General features: G+C 40.1%; 1 protein-coding gene across 1 annotated transcript in view; it reads right to left on the bottom strand.

Annotated features, from left to right (window-relative positions):
* Window positions 1-344: 344 nt before the first annotated feature.
* The window catches only part of TTC39C (tetratricopeptide repeat domain 39C), a 61,073-nt gene continuing 39,519 nt past the window's right edge, over window positions 345-21,898 (bottom strand). The window contains exons 7-14 of the mRNA XM_074944499.1: window positions 19,800-19,893; window positions 17,582-17,689; window positions 16,949-17,058; window positions 16,137-16,260; window positions 14,000-14,097; window positions 11,761-11,865; window positions 3,737-3,775; window positions 345-3,246 (exon numbers count right to left, since the gene is read on the bottom strand). Coding sequence (XP_074800600.1) covers window positions 3,157-3,246; window positions 3,737-3,775; window positions 11,761-11,865; window positions 14,000-14,097; window positions 16,137-16,260; window positions 16,949-17,058; window positions 17,582-17,689; window positions 19,800-19,893 — 768 coding nt within the window. The 3' untranslated portion in view covers window positions 345-3,156. The remainder of the gene's footprint in view (window positions 3,247-3,736; window positions 3,776-11,760; window positions 11,866-13,999; window positions 14,098-16,136; window positions 16,261-16,948; window positions 17,059-17,581; window positions 17,690-19,799; window positions 19,894-21,898) is intronic.

Genomic DNA, 21,898 nt, shown 5'->3' on the forward strand with positions numbered 1-21,898 from the left:
CCACAAGTACTCCTTTTCCTTTAGACCCTTCACAATCACTCTATTAAAATACGTGTATTGTATGGAGCTACCAACACACTGCTTCTCATTTAGAATCTGGAACATCTACAGAGGTATTTTGGATTAGAAAATGTCCAAGAAACTGTTTAGACAGGAATATGTTCGGAAAATGGACAGGTAATTAAATACAGGTTTGGGGAATTTTATTTAAGAACCAGCCATGGCCAGAATACAAAACTAGCATCTAAAGTCAGCAAAAGAAGAAATTAATGTGCTCACTTGAGAGAAAACTGGAGACATTTTTGGAAAGTGGAGAAATACTGTGGGCACAGATTTTTAGGGGGAATAAAATTAAAGATCTTTACAATGAGTGTCAAATCTTCATGTCCATGCCACGACTGAGCTTAATATATAACCCATTTTCTAAACCAGAAGACTAAAACCATGATGAAAGAACAGAGGTTGAGGTAACTGCTGTTATACAATTCACTATCAGCCAGGAAGTTTATGAATACTTGGAATCTTTGTATTCAGGAAGCCATTGACTATGGGTAATTTTAAAGAGCAAGAGAACAATCTGGTCCATGTTTTCTTTTAATTTTACTCAGCAGAAATATAAAAGTGCAATTTCTGTAAGTTAATGACATGTACAGTACACCACAATAAATATTCTTATTTTTGGTGACATCTAAAAATTCTAGTTATTTACTTGAAATGAGCCATAATGAGATAAAAACTGTGTCAACAACCAAAAAATACCTGACCCAATAAAGATAAAATCTTAAACATATTCACCAGGAAGATGCGTATTGCATTATTGCTATTAGACCACGCCTCCGAGCTCTAAAGTATAAAAACTTATTCAAGTTACGTAAAATACAGTTGAGATTGTTCTCATCACAGGCATAATCTAATATAAAAAATAACTGACATTTACAAATAAGGAGATTCTCCTACGAGGGGAGAAAAAATACAGAAACAGTTCCACTTCAGTGATGATTTTCTGGACTCCATGGAGAAACTGAAACTTGCACAGAGCTGAGATGTTGTAGGAGTACATAGTGAGACAAGTCTGTTTCCATACCACTCCAACTCAACAGGCCTGGTGAGAGGAGTAGGCCATTTGGTGAGCCGACTTCCGCACTGTCTCTACTATTCATCTGGGGGTATTTGTATCCTTCAAATCTCAACACGAAGCGATGCAGGAGTTGTGTGTCCTGGACAGTGCGTTCTTGCATTCAGTGCAAATGGGATACTACAAGAAATCTGCGGGTAATATTAAGTTGCCTATTTGCTACTTATCCAAAGTGGACTATATCCTTGATTAAAAAACAAAAAGCAGATAAGTCAGAAATAAAAAGAAGTATATTAAGCTCACTTTTAAATCACAATCAGGGTTCAAAGTAATATACAGTATAACGCTTCTATCCAATACTTGTTTGAATTGACCAATTCAAATAAGGATTGAACTCACAAAGCCAGAATTTTGTGACTCAGTATTACTGAATCAAATCTAAGGAGAAACATGTTCATTACATGTACTGTAACTAGACCATAAAACAATAAAGCTACATTATAGCCTCTAGGATTCACAAAGTCTTTCTCCCCACCTTGGACTGCAATTAAAAGGGGAGACTGGACTGAGCCTAAGCAAATCCTTAATAGTGGGAATTCTGTATTTCCAGTTAGAAAGCAAAGGTTGTTATCCTAATCTTTTCTCCCTGCCTAGTGAATATACATCATTACTTTCCCCCCCTCCACATCAGGTCTCATTTGAGATGCAACTCCTGAAGCAAACCAGTGCAAGTTAAATGTCGGCAAAATACTACATTTTGGAAACATTCTGCAGACACAAAATAAAATTAAAAAAAAAAAGAAAAAGAAAAAGAAAAAAAAAAGAAAAAGAGAAATTGAGCTAGGGAAACATTTAAAGCAACCTGGCCAGAGCAAAGATAAGGCTTTATGATAACTGGATTTCCTTGGAAATGGTTATCACAGTTATGCAAAGCAACAGAATTTACTACCATTCTGGCCAGGTTTCACATTTTTTATAAGTAAAATGTATATTTCGATAAAATATTATACTAAAAAGAATGTGACAACATAAAAAGACAGTGAATGTGACTGACTGACAGGAAAACAGATTACAGTATTACTGCACATTTGGCTATGTTATATGGTTGTGGCAAATATTCTTAAGCTGACTGAGGTATATGAATACTTTAAACACCTGAGGTTTAGAGTACCATATATGGAAGTAAGGGAAGTGATACTATTCAGTAAGACAACCTTACTTAAAAATAAGGGGGGTTAAAAATTCCTTTTCAAGGCTACTGCCTTTTCTTACAATATTTAGCAACCTGAGTGGAAAAGGATTTGCTAAACTCTTGGAATATGTAGCCTAGCAGGCCAATGCACCATTTAGAACATTAAGAACAAAACTAAAATGACTCATACAGTGACTAAATGTCAAAAACAAAGTATTTGGCTGGAAAATACCAGAAGCAGAGAGCCTAAATACTCTCATAATTTATCACAAATATGGGTGGAAGTTTTCTAAAATGTACACATCGTATGCATCATCAAGACATTGGACTAACCCAGTAAATATAATGAGCAGACTGGCTATTATCCTCACTGAACAATTTTCTTCTTTTGTGCCCCTCTTTTTCGTTGGCTTTTGAAGGAAAAAAAAAGAGTTCTGTCCATCTCTGCAAACTTACAATTTTCAACAATTATTTATATTGTATTATTTTCATCGAACACGAGGTTGTTCTCCCTAGAAAACATCTTTAGACTTTTAAACAGGTAAATGATACCTGTCAAAACTGAGCCAATGTTGTTGTGGTAAATCAGATATGTGCTTATTGTGCAGGTAAGGCTACGATCACAGACTACAAATGTTCAGTTGGTTTAAACTAAACAAAGAGTTAAAACACAATATCACTTAACCCTCTCTTTCTGGCTGACTTATTTTGTTTTTAATGATTAAGATTGTAAAACTTTACTATGTCACACCAACCCTGAACATTCTAGGAAAGTGTCTCTGGCACAGGTGGTTTTCAGAAGAAAAGCCAATCTTCCCAAAAGCTTAACCTCTGCTTTATCTTAAAGTGCGGAAACTGTGGGAAAGAATACGTCAAGACTTCCCGGCTGTCACTGTGGAACCACTTCCCTCAGAGAGGCTAAGGCTGCATGTATGCGGACATGCAATCTGTTCTCAAAATCATATCCAGTGAATTCCTCCTGTAATACAAAATACATACAACTATTAACCTCATTGACCTTAGGATATCAAGGTGACTTGTTGAGAATGCTTAAGACGTCACTGAGCTACAAAACAGTAACTAGGATGAGGAAAATGGCTCTTGGAGCTTGAAAATTGCTAATAACCCTCTTCCCTTGCCAAAATTAAGCACTGCTGTTGGTAGATAGATTTCCCGCAGCACAGTCCACCAATTAGAAGGCGGCGCAGGAGGTTCCCCTCTACCTCCCAAGTGCAAGCAGGGACCAGTCTACTTCTCTATTAAAAGCTTGCACAGTAACTGGGAAGTTGTATATGTCCAAAAGCTCCAGGAAATCCCAGTGAATCCCATGCAATGAGTAAAAGGAATGACCAGTTCCAGCATATATAAAGTTATAGAGCATCGGTACACAACAACACTATAAAACCTACACCACAAACTGAACTCTCAATTTCACTTAACAACAGGATTAGGGTGTGTTGATTTGTTACCTTTGCCTGGAGAAGTAAGATTTTGCCTCTTGGCACAGTCTAGAAAAAGGAGAAGAAAATATCACTTTAGAAGAATGTACACATGGCAGAAAGGTCAAAGAGAATCTTTTAAAGTATAACGGTCAGACAAGAACTAAAGTCTCAACTCTGAAAATACTACTGGAGATGGGGTCTACTGGGACTACTCATGGTATTAAACATCATGCCCTGTAGGTGTTTACAGGCTCCTAACAAGGTACCCGACTGGTCCTGTGGTATGTATTTCTGTATGTATTTAAAAAACAACACTTCTGTTTACTTAAAAACAAAACACAACACTATGTAGAACTATAAGCACTACAGTGAGCTACAATATAAAGTGAAAGCACTAAAGTTATAGGCAAACAAGTTTAAGAATTGCAAATTTACTTTTTTGACTAATTCAACTTGAAAAACATATCAATTATTCACTGAGTTTCAAGTTTTTTTTCTTATTGGTTTCAGTTTATTCATTTGAACCTCCTCTTTAGAAATACTAAAAGATTTCCATATGTCATACAACTTGCCCATCTGCAATAATAAGCATGGGATAAAGATAGACCTTATTAGAATGATTTGGAAGAGAAAAGAGAATATCTTGTTCGTCAATAACTAGCTATTTTTCTTGACATAGCAAAGGTTATTCAAGCTTGTAGGAAAAATTTGGTATTTTCAACTGAATTTTTATTACTGGTTTGAAGGTTTCTACTCTATTCCCCAGTAAGATGAATATGATTTTTTTTATTTTAAAGTCTTCTACAAGTATGACAACAAAAGATTAAAAAAAAAAAAAGACACTGAGAAAGATGAAAGGGATTCAGATGAATATCTTACTAAATTTTTTCTGAATACAAATACCTTAAATATTTGTAGTTTTTATTTCTAAATGGTATAGCTACATTCAAAAGTGTATAAAAATATTACCCATAAAGTTTGTGTTTTGCCCAAAGTCTGGTCTCTTATATAGCATCTACCACCATGGTATCAAAGGGCTTAATGAATGGAAGAGCTTAAAAATAATGAAGTTAATTCAGATGAAATGCTGTTTGATTTCATAGATAAATATGAATAACTTCAAATTAAATTGGAGTACTTTTTTATTAAAAGTCATGATTTTATGATAAAAATGCAAATCAGTATCTGTATCTTTCATTCATTAACTTCAGTATGTTTAATCCTTTTCTTCTATGCCCCAAGTTTATTTCCAGAGTTTTTTATTTTTAACAAGATCTAAAACTCTGAGAATCATATTGTAACTAAAGATGATCCACACTGATGGGATATGCATACACCTGGGCTGTGAACTCTAGCTTCTAGAAAGCACTGTATGCTGGGATCCACTCACTCCCATGCCCAGTTCTGATGGTATAAAATGGTGAGCAGCCCCAACCATCAATCAGTTACTTCCTCTAATTCACAAATCTCTTTACAAGAGACTCCAAAAAAGTAGGAAGGTTATGAAGAAGTATGTATTACATACAAAAAATACATTTAAAACATTAGGGTTGAAAGCTCTCAAAAGTTAGTCCTGTGCACTGAACGAGACAGGGGTCCTGTAGAAGAAATAATATGTGATCATATAATTTAAGACTATATCATAATTAGGCTTGGAAGGATTAGATTTTTAATTTTTAAATGTCCATGAATGTCAATTTCATCATACCCATGCAAACTGACCAAAAAAATATTTCCACTGATAATGCTTAAAATAAACATTGATAACATTGTCAAAATATAAAAAAAATAAAAACCAAATTCTGCAAAGCCTAATCATAGTTCATAGACATGGGAGAGGGAGTTCACAGGTAATCATAAATCCAACGTTTCTTAACATCTGAGTGCTTTGCAACTTTTTTAACAGATTAAAAAACCCAACCCTAAATTATCTGAAAAACTGAAAAAACAAAAATTTCATAATCATATTCACTCCCCACATAGGTCACCAGCAGGGATGGGATAGCACAGTCCTCTACTACTTGGGCTAAAAGAGTAACTGATATCAAGTTATCTTCCATGTGGACCCACCACTGGAGGGGGATGAAAACACACACACTTTGCCTGAGTTTCACAGCTATTTGCTAGACAGCAAAGGAATGTCAAGAGTTACTGGGTTCATTTCCAGGTTCTGGAGAACTCAAGAAGTTACAGACCTCTGCCTTTCCCAGCCTCTCCCAGTCCCCCTCTATTCATACTTCACCTGCTGCTCATATTGGCAGCTATAAAAAATAAAAAACAACATAACAAATGTAAGAAAAAGGAAGTTGACAGTAATGTATATGAATTGGAAGTTAGGAATTGTAGAAAATTGATAAGGGAAGCAAAGGGTCATAAGGAAAACTCTACGGCCAGCAGAGATCAGGATGATAAGGAGGTTTTTAAAAATATATTAGGACCAAAAAGAATCCTGACAATGGCACTGGTCCATTGCTATACGGAAATGGCAGAATTATCAGTAACACCACAGAAATGGCAGAAGTGTTCAATAAATATTTCTGTTCTGTATTTGGGGAAAATATAGATGATATAGTCTCATCATATGGTGATAACACTCTTTCCATTCCACTAGTATCTCTGGAGATATTAAACAGAAACTACTTAAGTTAGACATTTTAAAACAAGCAGGCCCAAATAACTTGCATGCAAGAATTTTAAAGAGCGTGTTAAGGAACTCACTGGACCATTAATGCGGATTTTTAGCAATTCTTGAAACTCAGGGAACATTCCAGAAAGACTGTAAGGAAGCTAATATTGGGCCAATTTTTAAAAAGGGTAAACGGGATGACCCAGGTAATTATAGGTCTGTCAGTCTGACATTGATCCCAGGCAAGATAATGGAGCGGCTGATAAGGGACTTGATTAATAGAGAATTAAAGGAGGGCAATATAATTAATGCAAATCAAAGTGGGTTTATGGAAAAAAGGTCCTGTCGAACTAAACTGATATTTTTATGAGATTACCTTTATAGTCTGGATGTAATATACTTAGACTTTTCTAAAGTGTTTGATTTGGTACCACATGAGTTTTGATTAAAAACTAGGATGATATAAAAACCAAGATTAAATTATTAAAAAACTGGCTAACGGATAGGTCTCAAAATGCAATTGTAAACAGGGAATTGTCATCAAGCAGGTGTTTTCTAGGGGGGTCTTGCAGGGATCAGTTCTGGGCCCTATATTATTTAACATTTTTATTAATACCTGGAAGAAAACATAAAATCACCACTGATAGTGCAGATGACACAAACATTGGGGATGTGGTAAATAATGAAGAGGAGAAGTCACAGATTCAGAGCAATCTGGATCGCTTAGTAAACTATGCAAACAATGTGTGTTTTAATACAGCCACCTGTACATACATCTAAGAACAAAGAATATAGGCCATACTTATATAATGGGGGGGGGGGGAACGACTATCTTAGGAAGCAGTGATTCTGAAAAAGAGTTGGGAACATGATGGATAATCAGCTGAACATCAGCTCCCAGTGTGACACTATGGCCAAAAAAGCTAAATGTAATTCTGAGAAACAAAAGGGGAATCTCAAGTAGGAGTAGGGAGGTTATTTGACCTCTGTATTTGGCACTGATGACCTGCCGCTGGAACACTGTCCAGTTCTGGTGTTCACAATTCCAGAAGGATGTTGATAAATTGGAGAGGGTTCAGAGAAGAGCCATCAGAATGATTAATGGATTAGAAAACATACCTTCCAGTGACAGACTCAAAGGGCTCAATCTATTTAGTTTAAGAAAGAGAAGGTTAAGGGGTGACTTGACTAGAGTTTGTAAGTATCTACTTGTGTAACAAATATTCAATAATGGGCTCTTCAATCTAGCACGGAAATGTATAACATGATCCAATGGCAGGAAGTTGAAGCTAGGCAAATTCAGACTAGGCATACATTTTTGACAGTGACAGTAATTAACCACTGGAACAATGCACCAAGGGTTGTGGTACATTCTCCATCACTGACAATTTTAAACTCAAGATTGGATGTTTTTCTAAAAGATATGCTCTAGGAATTTATTTGGAGAAGTTCTATGGCCAAAGCTATACAAGAAGTCAGACTAGATGATCAAAATGGTCTCTTCTGGCTTTATAATCTACGAATCTTCCCTCACCCTGCTCAACTCCTGTACCTGTTCCCTCCCTACACTGTTCACAGCTCCCCCTCTCTTCATTCCTGGCTCCTACCCCGCTCTTTACACATTCATCTCTTCCCTGCCTCACCCCTCTGCATTCAAATCAGGTGGCTTCCACCTTCCCCTCCATCCTGCCTGGGAAGCAACAGGGGGAGCACAGAGAGCCCAGGATAGACGGTCTTCCTGTACTCCTTATTACAGTCATACCTGAAGAGCAATTACAAGGAAAGTCCTGTTCAGCCCCCAAAGCCCCAGCATGGAGCATGCTCAGTCCTTGTGTAGGGATGCTACATACTGAGTCTTCTGAGCATGTAAAGTTGCAAGCAGTTGGAACATGCCCAATACAGACAGAATCTTCAGAGAATTAGCTGCAAGACTCTAACAAGTCTCTGCTGAGCATGTGAGAAATTTTAGAGGTTTATTAACTTGGCCAAATTTGCGTGGATATTCACCAGGATGGCAAAAGGATCATCCTTGGCATCAAGGATGGCGAAAGGAACACCTCTGCCAAATTTCAAGTCGATGTGCCAAAGCATTGGAGCACTAGAAATTTTCAAAGAAGTGGTTGCCAGATCTTTAAGGACAAAACAACTTATTTTTCCCTAGCCTTGTTCTCGGAAATTGCTTAACCAGTTTGACTGAAGCAGGGGTCAGCAACCTTTCAGAAGTTGTGCGCAGAGTCTTCATTTATTCACTTTAAGGTTTCGCATGCCAGTAATACATTTTAATGTTTTTTAGAAGGTCTCTCTCTCTAAGTCTATGTATTATATAACTAAACTATTGTCGTATGTAAAGTAAACAAGGTTTTCAAAATGTTTAAGCAGCTTCATTTAAAATTAAATTAAAATCTGATCTTACGCTGCCGGCCCGCTCAGCCCACTGCTGGTCTGGGGTTCCGCCCGCCGGCTCCTGCCAGCCAGGGTCCCAGCTGCCGGCCCAGCTCAGCCTGCTGCCGGTCTGGGATCCTGGCCCTGCCCACACAGAGTGGGTACTTACCTTCTCCCTGGTTCTAGCCCATTCTCTTCCATTCTCTCTGCACTGAGCTGAGGGTGGGAGTGCACTGAGCACAGGGCTGGGAGTGAAGGAGCAGGCTGGGGGTTGGGGTGTAGGGTCTGGCCAGGAGCTAGAATGAGGGAGGAGGCTCAGGAGGTTTGGGTGTGGAGCGCTTACCTGGGCAGCTCCCATTTGGTGCGAGGGGTGCAGGTGGGAATGTGTGGGGGGTGCAGGATCTCCCGTTTGGTGCTCAGAGTGGGGGTGGGATTGTGGGGGGGTGCAAGAGTCAGGGCAGGGGCTGGGGGCCTGTGAGGAGGGTGCTGGAGTCAGGGCAGGGGTCGTGGGGGGGGGGGAGCAGGGGTCAGGGCAGAGGGCTGTGGGCTAGGGTCGTGGGGGTGCTCCCAGCCCCCTGCCCAGAGCGGCTTACAGCAGGGGGCTGGAGGGGATATGCCCTGATTCCAACCCCCTTCCCACCTCTTCTCTGCCTCCTCCCTGGAGCAGCGTGAGAGCTACGGCTCCACTTCTCCCCCTCCCTCGCAAGGGACATCAGCTGATTGGCGGCAGGGAGGGAGAGGAGGAGGAGGAGGGGTAGGAACCCAGCACACTGGGGGAAGAGGCCGGGGAGGGAGGACCTTGCCTGCCCTGCAGTAGCAGCCAGCAGGACCAAGCTTCTTCACCCTGCCCCCGGGGGGGGGGGGGGGAGCAGGGCAGAGAAGAGCGGGTCAAGGCGGGCAGGGTTTTTAATGGCATGCTGCTGCCTGCCGGGGTCCCGGCCTAGGTTCGGCAGCCGGCTGAGTGGGGCTGGCGGCTGGGACCCGGCAGGCAGCAGCATGCCATTAAAAATCGGCTCACGTGCCATCTTTGGCACGCGTGCCATCGGTTGCCGACACCTGGACTAAAGTTTTCAGAAACTATTCAGACTGAGGCAGACACCCAGCATGGAGAATTTCAGCCTAAATGGTTAACATTTTGCAATGTTACAAACAACTGAAAATAGGATCTTACCATGAAAAGTGTTGGGCAACCTTAACAACACGTGGTGCTATCAATTCCACTTACTACAGAGTCTCCAGGAGCTGGATCTGAAGAGCATTAATTAACAGCCTGCTTCCCTGAACTGGCCATCTCATTTAGAAGAAAGTGGAGGATGTAATGCTATTTAAAATAAGTATATAGCGCTCCATGTAAAGGTTTTATATATTTCAACAAGGAGATAGTGTGAAGCGTACTGCAGAAGCTGCCTTAGTTGAATAAATTCTGATATTTTCAGGTGGCTGAGCACCTGCCAGGTCATATCAATCATGTATACATCTCCTGATCTATTCTGACAGACTGTGAAGTCAGATGGACTGAGTTCTGTTCTTAACTCCATATGCCACCAAAAACAAAACAAAAAGCTTGAGGAAACTTATGTACAGATTTGGTCTTCTACAGAGGACAACTTAAGGTTCTCCAGACACCTAATGCAGGGAGCCTGACATACCTAGATGTGAATGAGTCTTAGGGAAATCAGAGACTACTTTAGATATGAATTTGGGGTGAGGATGCAAGGCCACTTTACCATTATGGAACATGGGATTGGGAGAATCTGGCAACACATCTATAATTCACTAACTCTCTAAGGCTGACGTTATGGCTAGGAAGAGTACTGTCTCTTCTCAGATTATACACAGAATAGCCTGACAAAGTTTGAACAGAAGCCCACGAGTTTTGTGAGAGGGAAATTTAAATCCTATGAGGGAAGTGGTTACCACCCAGATGGAATACATGAAGCAAACATTTCCTGGTAGAAACTCAGTTACTATAGAGTGAGAAAGACTGATAAACCCATACATCAGAAGGCAGAAAGCACAGAAGTCAGTCTGAGTGGATTTTCAGTATGCTCCAAACTTACTGCATCTTCAGTACTCAAGAGGAGCTTTTATACCTTGTGCAATGAGATAGGGGAATGGATGGTCCCAATAAAAATATTCTGAGCTCATGAGCCAGGCATGTACTTATCCATAGGTGCGGGAATTACGGGTGTGGGGGGGTGATGCAGCACCCCCAGGTTTTGTGCGGGGTCCCGCTCCCACCGGCCCCGCACCCGAGGTCCCGCTCCCGCCAGCCCCAGCCCCCGTACCCTTGTCCGTGTCCCCCCACCCTCCCGTAGCCACAGCCAATCCTGGCCCCAGCTCTGGGGAGAGGGGGCACGGACAGAGGTAAGGGGGGTGTGAAGTAAAAAAATTGGGGAGCACTGGCTTTCAGCACCCCCATTGTAAAAAGCATTCCAGCGCCACTGTACTTATCCCAAGAGTGGGGGATATATATAGGCAATACTTAAAGATGTTTATTTTGACACAGAACTAATTAAGATCGCCAATATTCTTGCTTCAATAATTTTTGTTGTTGCTTATGTAATTTTTTTTTCTTTTTAAACTTTAGCTATAAAATAGACACGGACTTGGAATGGTTCCGCTGATCTTATTGCTAGAGAGTCACCAGCTGGTGGCCAGAAATGAAATGTTTCAGTGCAGCTGCCCTGGACCATCTCAGATCCGTATTTATTATATAATAGGTAAAAATGAGCAGAAAAGAAAGCAATCATTATTATACCGTCACAGGTATGCACAAAGCCCCTGCAAACATCACAGTGTAAACTTTGTATGATGTATGCCAATCTCTACAGTATGATATCGCCACCTAGACAATAATGGGGTATCTAGCACACTAAAGACATAAAACTAAAGGGACTCTTTATACACAGGTGGAAAAGTAATTAAAATTAACTCCTATACCTGATCACTTATAAAATAACACATTTTCACTGTCAGTTTAGAGTGGTCACAGCTGACCCCCTTTCCACTTCCAAAAATGTAAGATGTACGCTACTGTTACCTCTGGATTGTCTAACAAAAGACAGCCGAGTTCATAGCAAGCATATGGCTGAATGTATAAGTTGTTTTGACGGCACAGTCCATCTTTAACAGCTCGCTGAAAGAACTGCAAGAGAAAAATCAATGTTTATACAATAAAATTAGTAGTTTCTTGTTCGTTTTGGAAAACTAAATAAGAAGCACCCTCAACATCAAGCACTACAAACCAACTCCAAAAATCATAATCTGAACAGAGCAACATTTCCTATGTCTTAAAGAATCCTTAACAGCAGTGATCATATGAATTCATGTCAGCATCTGCTGTTAGAGAAAAATGTTAGGTCTGTGTCAAAAAAGATTCATGAATTGATCCAAAGATTTTATATCTTTAGCTGAAAAAAAAATTACAGGTTTAACATGGTTCTTTAATAATTGGAGGTCACAGACACAGATTCTTTAAAATAAATTGGATAGAATTAGAAATAAGAGTTCACCAACCATCACCACCTTCGTTGTTTTTGTGTGAATTGGGTTCCATTTGCAAAAATAAAACAAGTTCAAAGAATTCAGTGATTGCAGAACAAATTCCAATTCCATCTACATTAAGATGGGCTCTTTGAAGTTTGCTAATACTCAGAACCATCTTTCTTTTCAATTTTCCATTAGATCCAGAGTAACAGTGTTCAAACTCAGTCCAACTGAGAGAGCTGCATTGGCAGATGGCAAAAGCCTGAGGGATGCCCCAAATTTGTACAAAGGGAGCAGATTGCAGCCACTCAATTTGGAAGAGTGATCCACAGAACCCATAATGTAAAATCTTGTTCTAAGTAGCCAGGCCATTCGACTCCAGATCCTGCTTGATAAAGGCTGTAATCACTGCACATCACACTTCCATAATTATATGTGAGGGTGATCATAGGCCACATGGCAGAACACAGAGGGCTGCCCCTGTCCTGTGGACCAAATTTTGGCCACCCTATTTTAGAGCTTAAGATGGCTCCAAGGTATATATCACTAACAGAAGCTGAGCTGTCTTTGACTTTTTTTTTTAATGTGCTAAACCCTGGTTAATAGCTCAGAGGCACAATTCTTTTTTGAAATTCTCCACTACCTCTTTTTACCTTCAACTCTCACCCTGGCTGGCCACCTCTGCTAATACGTCCGCTAAACATTAGCCCTTAATAGGAAGTGGGATATCACTGAAGCTCATGTCTTAGCCTTTTCCCTTCATACAATATGAAATCCAGTAATACATAGAGTAACTCCTCACTTAATGTCGTAGTTATGTTCCTGAAAAATGCGACTAAGTGAAACGATGTTAAGCGGATCCAGTTTCCCCATAAGAATGAATGTAAATGGGGGGGGAGGGGGTTTAGGTTCCAGGGAAATTTTTTTTTGCCGTACAGTACAGTTCTATAGTTGGGAGGTGCCTCCTGCTTACGCCACACAGGCACAGCCCACTGGCACTGGAGACAATGAGGCAGGCAAGGAGGCTGAAGGTGCTGTAAGGTAGGAGAAGCACGTTGCACAGCAGCAGTGGTGGCAGCTTCCCCTACTCTGCAAGCACCAGGGGCGGGGGCCTCAACCCTCGGCACACCCACTTCACCTGTTCCCTCAATCCTCCCCCCCCGTTTACTCCACACACTGCATCCTTGCTCTCCCGCCTCCCTCCTGCCCATGGCAATCAGCTGGCTTGTGGCATTCAGGGGGCAGGGGGGAGGCTGCGCGCTGAGTCCTCGCTCCTCCCCTGCCTCCTGCCTGCGGCAATCAGCTGGTTTGCGGCATTTGGGAGGCAGGGGGAGCCTGTATGCCGAATCCTCGCTCCTCCCCCCTCCCTCCTGAACGCTGCAAGCCAGCTGATTGACGCAGGCAGGAGGTGGGAGGGAGGAGGGGGAAGGCGCTGATCTGCGGGGTCTGCCAGCGGGCAGGAGGTGCTGGGGGGGCATAGCGGAGCTGATGGGGGGCTGTCAGCTGTGGACAAAGCAGGCAGCCAAACGACGTTATAGCGAAGCATTGCACAACTTTAAATGGAGCATGTTCTGTAACTGAGCAGGGCCGTAAGATCGAAACAATGTTAAGCGAGAGGACATTAAGCAGGAGTTACTGTACTATCTCATAATACTTTGAAAAGACGTAATATCCTCTATCATCATTCACCCAGTGTGTCAGTAGCACTGACAAACAAAAGTTTGTACTTAATCAGAAATGAAGTCATTTATAAGATAGTTGGGTACATCATTATCATCTTTGTAACAACTTACCTGAACCGCATCTTCAGAATTTCCTAAGCATTTATGTATGGCACCAAGAAGCAAATTCTTCAGACCAACAGAAGATGAATCATCAACCTCATGACAAGCTTAATTAAAAAAAATCAAATTAAATTTGTAATTAAATTATACTCCTTTTATAATAAAAATGATCTTTTGGTGTTTTGTTTTGAAATCAGATTAGAAAGTGTCTAATTTCTGTAGCTTAATTTTAACTAGCAATGGCCAGTCTCAAATATTGTAATCTGTATCTTTAATGTTCTCTCATCTCTAATTGGCTTTAAATGCCAACATTGTGAACCTATTTCACTGTTCACTGAAGCATATAAGAAAAGAGGAGGTATATTATGAAGATCTATAGTTTCCCAGTGTAGGCCAGGACCACGTACAGAAGATGTATATATAACAGGGATGCTTTTAAACACCACATGGTAAGTTTGCAGAGGAAGCACAACAGTTTTTTGTTTTTGTTTTTTCCCCCTGAAATAAATAGGGGTCAGCTTTCAAAAGGGTGGGAAACAAGATCTAGTATTTATTATTTAAATTTATTTTGAGTGCCCACCTTATGTTCTGGATGCTTTATAAAAATTAACAGACATTAGAAACACTAACATATTTACATATCACAGGAATACGTAACAGTGTGATCTAAAGGTTTTATCAGCATGAATTTAGAGTTATTCATGAGATATGAGTAGAATACAAGCTCATGCCAAAAGAACCTAAATACCAAACACTATAATTTATTCATAGAATCATAGAATATCAGGGATGGAAGGGACCTCAGGAGGTCATCTAGTCCAACCCCCTGCTCAAAGCAGGACCAATCCCCAATTTTTGCCCCAGAACCCAAATGGCCCCCTCAAGGATTGAACTCACAACCCTGGGTTTAGCAGGCCAATGCTCAAACTACTGAGCTACCCCTCTTTCCCCCCAATTCTGTACGTGCCACTGAAATTACAGAAAAGCTATTCTGAAAATGTTTGAGAGAGTTTATAAAACTTGCATAGGAACTATTTTTCATATTTCTTTGTCTATTAGAACCAGATGCCTTACCTTCTTTAAGTCCAAATGTACAGCGCTCTGATGGAGCTATTTAAAAAAAACCACCCACAAAAAGCCCTCTAGAAACTATTATTTGTAGACACAAAAACTTCTTTATTTAAAGGTCTTTCTAGCATCTTCCAGGGCTAGAAGATTGGGAATCTGAATCGACCCCCTTCCAATCGTATAAAGCTCCTGCAGGGGCATGAATTAATGTATTGTAAGGTTATTTTTATAGATAGAAAAGCTATTACTGGGGTAAGACTCTGGGCCTCGAGCAGATGTAATTTTCAATGCGTTGAGTGCATGTGTGGCATGCACAGAAATTCATCATGTAGAGGGAGAAGGAGGAGATATTTCAATTGCAGGTGGATTTTTTTTTTTAAAAAAAAATAGGGATTATTTGAAGCTGCTCAGAAATCCTAAGGGAGATTGATCAATGGGCAAAGAGGTGATCAAAGGTGCATGATACATTAATTTAACACATGGCTCTGTAATTTTACACATGGATATCACCTCCACAGATACTTTTTGGGGTGAGGGGAGAGGATAGTGAGGTATGAGTGTGTGAGAGACTGTGTGTATTTACATACCTCTCACCACTGAGCTATTTAGAATTACCTACAATCGTTGCAATTCCATATCTAACTCTCTCTCTAATCCCCAGATATTAATGGAAGGTATGTACACTTAGGTGACAATTAAAACACAAATGGATTGCTGCGTTTTTGGTTTCTTTTGTGGCTAGGTTTAAGAGAGTCATTAAACAAAGTTGAAATAATACAATTATCTGCAGTAGATGGGATTTTAAATTAAAATGCTGTCATGAATGTCAAAAAAAAAAAAAAATTTTGAGAAAGCCTCTTCCTTCCAAGTGTCACTCTCTATTTCAAAATAAGTGTTAAGTTGAGTCCTAATGAATGCACTTTTCCAGAACTATCCAAATAATTTAGCTTGCTCATCAAATGTCAACACATATTTCAGCCCTCATACTACTGCAATCAGCTAGTCTTCATGACAGAAAAAAGAAAAAGAGATTATATTATCTCACTGAAAAAGATAGCCAAGGAAACAGATATCCTACCTTGGCTCATACGTTGTAAGTTAGAAAAGGAACAGTTCGGAAGGGCTTTCCATAAATACAAAACTTCAATGGATGCCAGCACACAGAGCTCTTTGGTTGGTAACTGCTTCCTAAATCTGTCTGCCTGAAAACAGTAAAGATAGCTGTGCTAAGTTCCTCTCAGAAGGAGAGACAGATAAGGGTCACAAACAGTAATTCTGATGTTTTCACAAAAGCAAGTAACACGGTGTTAAAATGTTCGGGGTGTGAAAATTTAGCTTGCAGCTCTTTAGGACTAAAACTAAGTTGTTGAAATAGTACACTTATTGTTTCTCAATCAAGATCAAAGTTATCTGGTATATGACTAAACAAGTCTTGGGAAAAAAAAACAACTTAAAATACAATCTGATGCAGTGGTGGACTATTTTTCCCACCAAAGGTTTGTGGGATCTTAAGTTTGTATGGCCTTTCCCCATCACTTCCAGATTTCAGAATGAGCTAACTAAGAGCATACACGGGAGAGCTAACAGGGTACAATGAAGCAGGAAGAAAGACTAGTGCTGCAGCTTTGGTATCACGGTATTTTTTTTCCTCTAAAGATTATGTAAACCAAGCTTAGTTGTGAGCTACCAACCTTTTTCCTGTTGGTAGTTCATTAAACTATAAAGCACTGTTCACTTTTTCTACCTGAATCCTTTCCACTAAATTAACACTAGAGAAGATGGCTACCGGAAAAAATATACTTTGTTTAGAACCAAATCCTTGAGTAAAGGACAACACAATTGCCAATTGTAGTTACTGTACTGAAGCAACTCAATCCATGCCAACCAAACCTTTTTGACTGAGAATTGTTCAATCTGATTGTTTTTTCTTTTGAAAAGCTTCTGAACTTCCTTGAATACATTCTGCGCACCATCCACATCACCAGTGGCTCCTTGACACACTGTAATAAAGCGCACACACACACAAAAAATTCTGCTAAAAAGGTTCCAGGATATGAAAGAGGGAAAAATAGAAATAGGGCATTATGCAGGTAAAGGGGAAAAGCATGGTCTTTTGGTGAAGGGAACTCAGGCAAACTGGGTTCAACTCCCAGTCTGCCCTAGGTTTCCTGTATGATCTCTGACAAGCCAATTTCTTGGTGCTCAGTTCCTCATCTGTAAAATAGGGATAATTATACTTGCCTCTGAGGGGTCTTTTGATTATTAATTCATTAATGTTTGTTATGTACTGAGTAATTATGGTGACGGTGGCCTTATAACTACAACGACAAACAAAATCTGAGCCACAGCTCTTTAATATGGACAGTATAAAAGGAGGAATTAGACAAAGTTCCAAGTGTGCAATTAACTTCCACAATTGCAAAAGTTCATGACCAAAGACTTGTTTCTGTATATACATGTGTGTGTATATACAGAAACTACACTAACACAATCATCACTAATTCTATCACTAAAAATACTAACCTGCTGTCAGGTAGGCATAATAGCACTGGGACCATCTTGATTCATTTTTAAGCCTTTCAAAGGATTCAAATGCATCTTTGAAATTCATTTCTATCATGCTGCACCAGCCTAAAAAAGAGAATTTTAACTTATGACCAAAATCACGTTAGCTTAAATGGTATAGGCAACTACACTAAACAAATAATGAATGTTTGTGAACACTTTGGGTTGTGGCAAGTCCAAGGATTTTAAGACACCCTGAGGAATTCCATTACATTTTTTAAAAAATCTTTTCTGAAAAATCTGAAGGGAAGTATACCTAAAACTTTATTGGAAATTGCCTCGTTACCTATAACCATAATATTATACGAGATGATAAATACATTTTTTAGGGATCAACTCGAGTGTATCAATTAAAACAGGTTTCAAGAGTTTCAAGCAAAAAGATGCGTTTTTATTTTATTCAGTTCTCAAACTAGTAACTGAGAACTGCTATGCTCACTTTCTGTTTATGTGAGAGGAGATTCAGTAACGAGTAGTTCTTCTAAGTACTTACACGTGTACCAAGGCTATAGAATTTTCTGTGGTTATTATAGAATCAAAGAATCGTATGACTGGAAGGGATCGCAAGAGGTCATCTAGTGCAGTCCCCTGCACTCATGGCAGGACTAAGTATTATCTAGACCAGTGGTTCTCAAAGTCGGTCCACTGCTTGTTCAGGGAAAGCCCCTGACGAGCCGGACCGGTTTGTTTACCTGCCACATCCGCAGGTTCGGCCGATCGCAGCTCTCACTGGCCCGTGCCGCTTTATTAAATATGCACAGGCATGCAGACTATATGGTCATTACTTGTGGATGTCCCTGGGCCCGTGCCGCTTCTCGCAGCCCCCATTGCCCGGGAGCGGCAAACCGCGGCCAGTGGGAGCTGCAATCGGCCGAACCTGTGGACACGGCAGGAAAACAAACCGGTCCAGCCCACCAGGGGCTTTCCTTGAACAAGCGGCAGACCGGCTTTGAGAACCTCTGATCTAGACCACTCCTGACAGGTGTTTGTCTAACCTGCTCTTAAAAATCTTCAATGATGCAGATTCCATAACCTCCCTAGGCAATTCATTCCAGTGCTTGACCACCATGACAGGAAGTTTTTTTTTTCCTAATGTCCAACCTAAAATGCTTTGGCTGCAATTTAAGCCCATTGCTTTTTGTCCTACCCTCAGAGGTTAAGGAAAACAATTTTTCTCCCTCTTCCATGTAACAACCTTTTATGTACTGGAAAACTTATGTCCCACCTCAGTCTTCTCTTTTCCAGACTAAACAAACCCTTGTATTTTTTTCCCCCTCCAAACTTCCTTCATAGGTCATGTTTTCTAGACCTTTAATTATTTTTGTTGGTCTTCTCTGGACTTTCCCCAAATCTTTCCAGAAATGTGGTACCCAGAATTGGACACAATACCCCAGCTGATGCCTAATCAGTGCGGAGCAGAGCAGAAGAATTACTTCTTGTGTCTTGCTTACAACACTCCTGCTAATATATCCCAGAATGATGTTGGCTCTTTTTGCAACCATTTATGGTCTTTTGCCATAGCTCTTATCTTTCGTACACATTGGAGTATATGTTCAAACCCTGGCAGCTCAGAAGCTCCAGCAGGATTGTTAATCCTTGGTACAGAATCATTGATTCCATGGCAATGGACAGAAGGCGGCTTTCAGTCTTATGGAGTGGACACGAAAGAAAAAAAGGCAGAGTAAAAAGTAGCCAGCTCTAATTTGTGCACTGTGTTCTTGATTCTATAGAGGTTTCTACACATAGAAAATCATGGAGTACAGGTTGTATGTATGTTGCATGTTCATTCAGTCATCAAATGTTACAATCCAACTGACAACTAAGGAATCATAGAATATCAGGGTTGGAAGGGACCTCAGGAGGTCATCTAGTCCAACCCTCTGCTCAAAGCAGGACCAATCCCCAATTATTGCCCCGATCCCTAAATGGCCCCCTCAAGGACTGAACTCACAACCCTGGGTTTAGCAGGCCAATGCTCAAACCACTGAGCTATCCCTCCCCCCCCAAATAGGAAGAAGCATTATTAACAATCTATGCAATTAAGACACTCAAACTTTAATAACTTTTGAGGCATCAAATAATCAAAAAACCTTAACTAGGAAGAGCAGAATATACAATGATGTCATTTAATCAATTTGAGAGCAGAAAATGTATATGTCATTGAAGCTGTATTTACCAATTTCATATAGGCAGACATGTTGGATCTCTCTCTGATCTATTGCAAGTTCCAAAGCAGTATGAAAGGAGGTCAAGGCACTGTTGATTTGACACTAAGAGGAGGAGAAAAGAGAGACTATCATAACGCAACTACTGTTAAATAAATGCAAACTTGAACAAGTACCATTATAATCGCAATTCAAAAAATGATACAAATCTCTTTATTATCAGTAGCAATTAAAGAACAAATGATTATCTAGCAAATAGAAGGCCCCATATTTCACACGATAGTCAATAGCTTGCTGGAAAAGAAAGGGGCATAATATTCTGTCAAGTGAGACTTGAATCCAAAACAAATTACAGAAATTCCTGACATTAAGATGAGCAGAATGGGGAGGAGGTAAAGAGGAAGGTAAAATTAATGAAGTATTTGAACTAGTCAAATATTAATAGCTTGGCTGAAATAACAGTCTGTTGAAATAACAGATGATAACTTGAGGGTGCTTTCTGTCAACTGAATAATACCATTAGCCTGAGCTAAATCAGCTAACACCAAGCAACCTGAAGTTATTTTCATAGCCAATTTTGTCCTGAGCTAACATGGGATCTGTGTGAGGAGACCTTTGCACCGATGTGGAGCCAGATTGGCCTAGAGTTAGCAATCAAAGATTAATGACAGCATACTTGGCAAAGGAAGAAGGGACGGAGTAGCAAACCTATTAGAGTATTTAAGCAACATAAAAGGTGCCACACACACAAAAGTGTCTTTCATAATTTCCGCCTGGAAACGTAAATTTTACTGATTTTGGCTTTATATATTTTTTGTAATAGGTTTGAGATACAAACCTGTTTTCTGTAGGCATGTGTGTTTAGGGGCAAGTAGTTTTTATTTACTTTTCTATTCCACCAGATATATTATATAGTCACAAGTCTCGTTACTTTAGACACAACAACAGTTTGAGATGTATTCCTACTGCGGTGCTGGATATAAGAATTTCTATGGAAAGCGTAACACTCAGTGTCATTATTTCCTTAATAATATCCATAATGATTTCTAAATTCACAGATTTTTCGTTGTCTTGAAAGTGTCTGAGCTTTGGGAACAAATTGAAAGACTGGAGTGTGCTTTGGATGAAATTTTCTGCATAAATCATCCCTCACATCATATTTACATGACAAAGCTGCGAGACAGGACATGAAAAATCTAGCCAGTGGACTAAACCCACTGTCCATAGGCTGATATGAAAGACTGGGGGTAGCAGAAGAGTTCAAAGGGCTTGATGAAAACTCAGCCTGCCGCAATCTGCTGAGAAGAGTGAGGGTGTTTCTCTCTCTTATCAGGCAGATTTCTGAAGAAATAGCCTGGGGGGCTCTAGCCTTAGTGTCATAAATATAAAGGGAAGGGTAAACCCCTTTAAAATCCCTCCTGGCCAGAGGAAAAATCCTCTCACCTGTAAAGGGTTAAGAAGCTAAAGGTAACCTCGCTGGCACCTGACCAAAATGACCAATGAGGAGACAAGATACTTTCAAAAGCTGGGAGGAGGGAGAGAAACAAAGGGTCTGTGTCTGTCGGTACGCTGCTTTTGCCGGGGATAGAACAGGAATGGAGTCTTAGAACTTTTAGTAAGTAATCTAGCTAGGTATGTGTTAGATTATGATTTCTTTAAATGGCTGAGAAAAGAACTGTGCTGAATAGAATGACTATTTCTGTCTGTGTGTCTTTTTTATAACTTAAGGTTTTGCCCAGAGGGATTCTCTGTGTTTTGAATCTAATTACCCTGTAAGGTATCTACCATCCTGATTTTACAGAGGTGATTCCTTTACTTCTATTTACTTCTATTTCTATTAAAAGTCTTCTTGTAAGAAAACTGAATGCTTTTTCATTGTTCTCAGATCCAAGGGTCTGGGTCTGTGGTCACCTATGCAAATTGGTGAGGATTTCTACCAAACCTTTCCCAGGAAGTGGGGTGCAAGGGTTGGGAGGATTTTGGGGGGGCAAGACGTGTCCAAACTACGTTTCCCAGTAAACCCAGTTAGAGTTTGGTGGTGGCAGTGGATATTCCAAGGACAAAGGATAAAATTAATTTGTACCTTGGGGAAGTTTTAACCTAAGCTGGT

The sequence above is a fragment of the Natator depressus genome, chromosome 2, assembly GCF_965152275.1.
Source record: "Natator depressus isolate rNatDep1 chromosome 2, rNatDep2.hap1, whole genome shotgun sequence".
Classification (NCBI taxonomy): Eukaryota; Metazoa; Chordata; order Testudines; family Cheloniidae; genus Natator; species Natator depressus.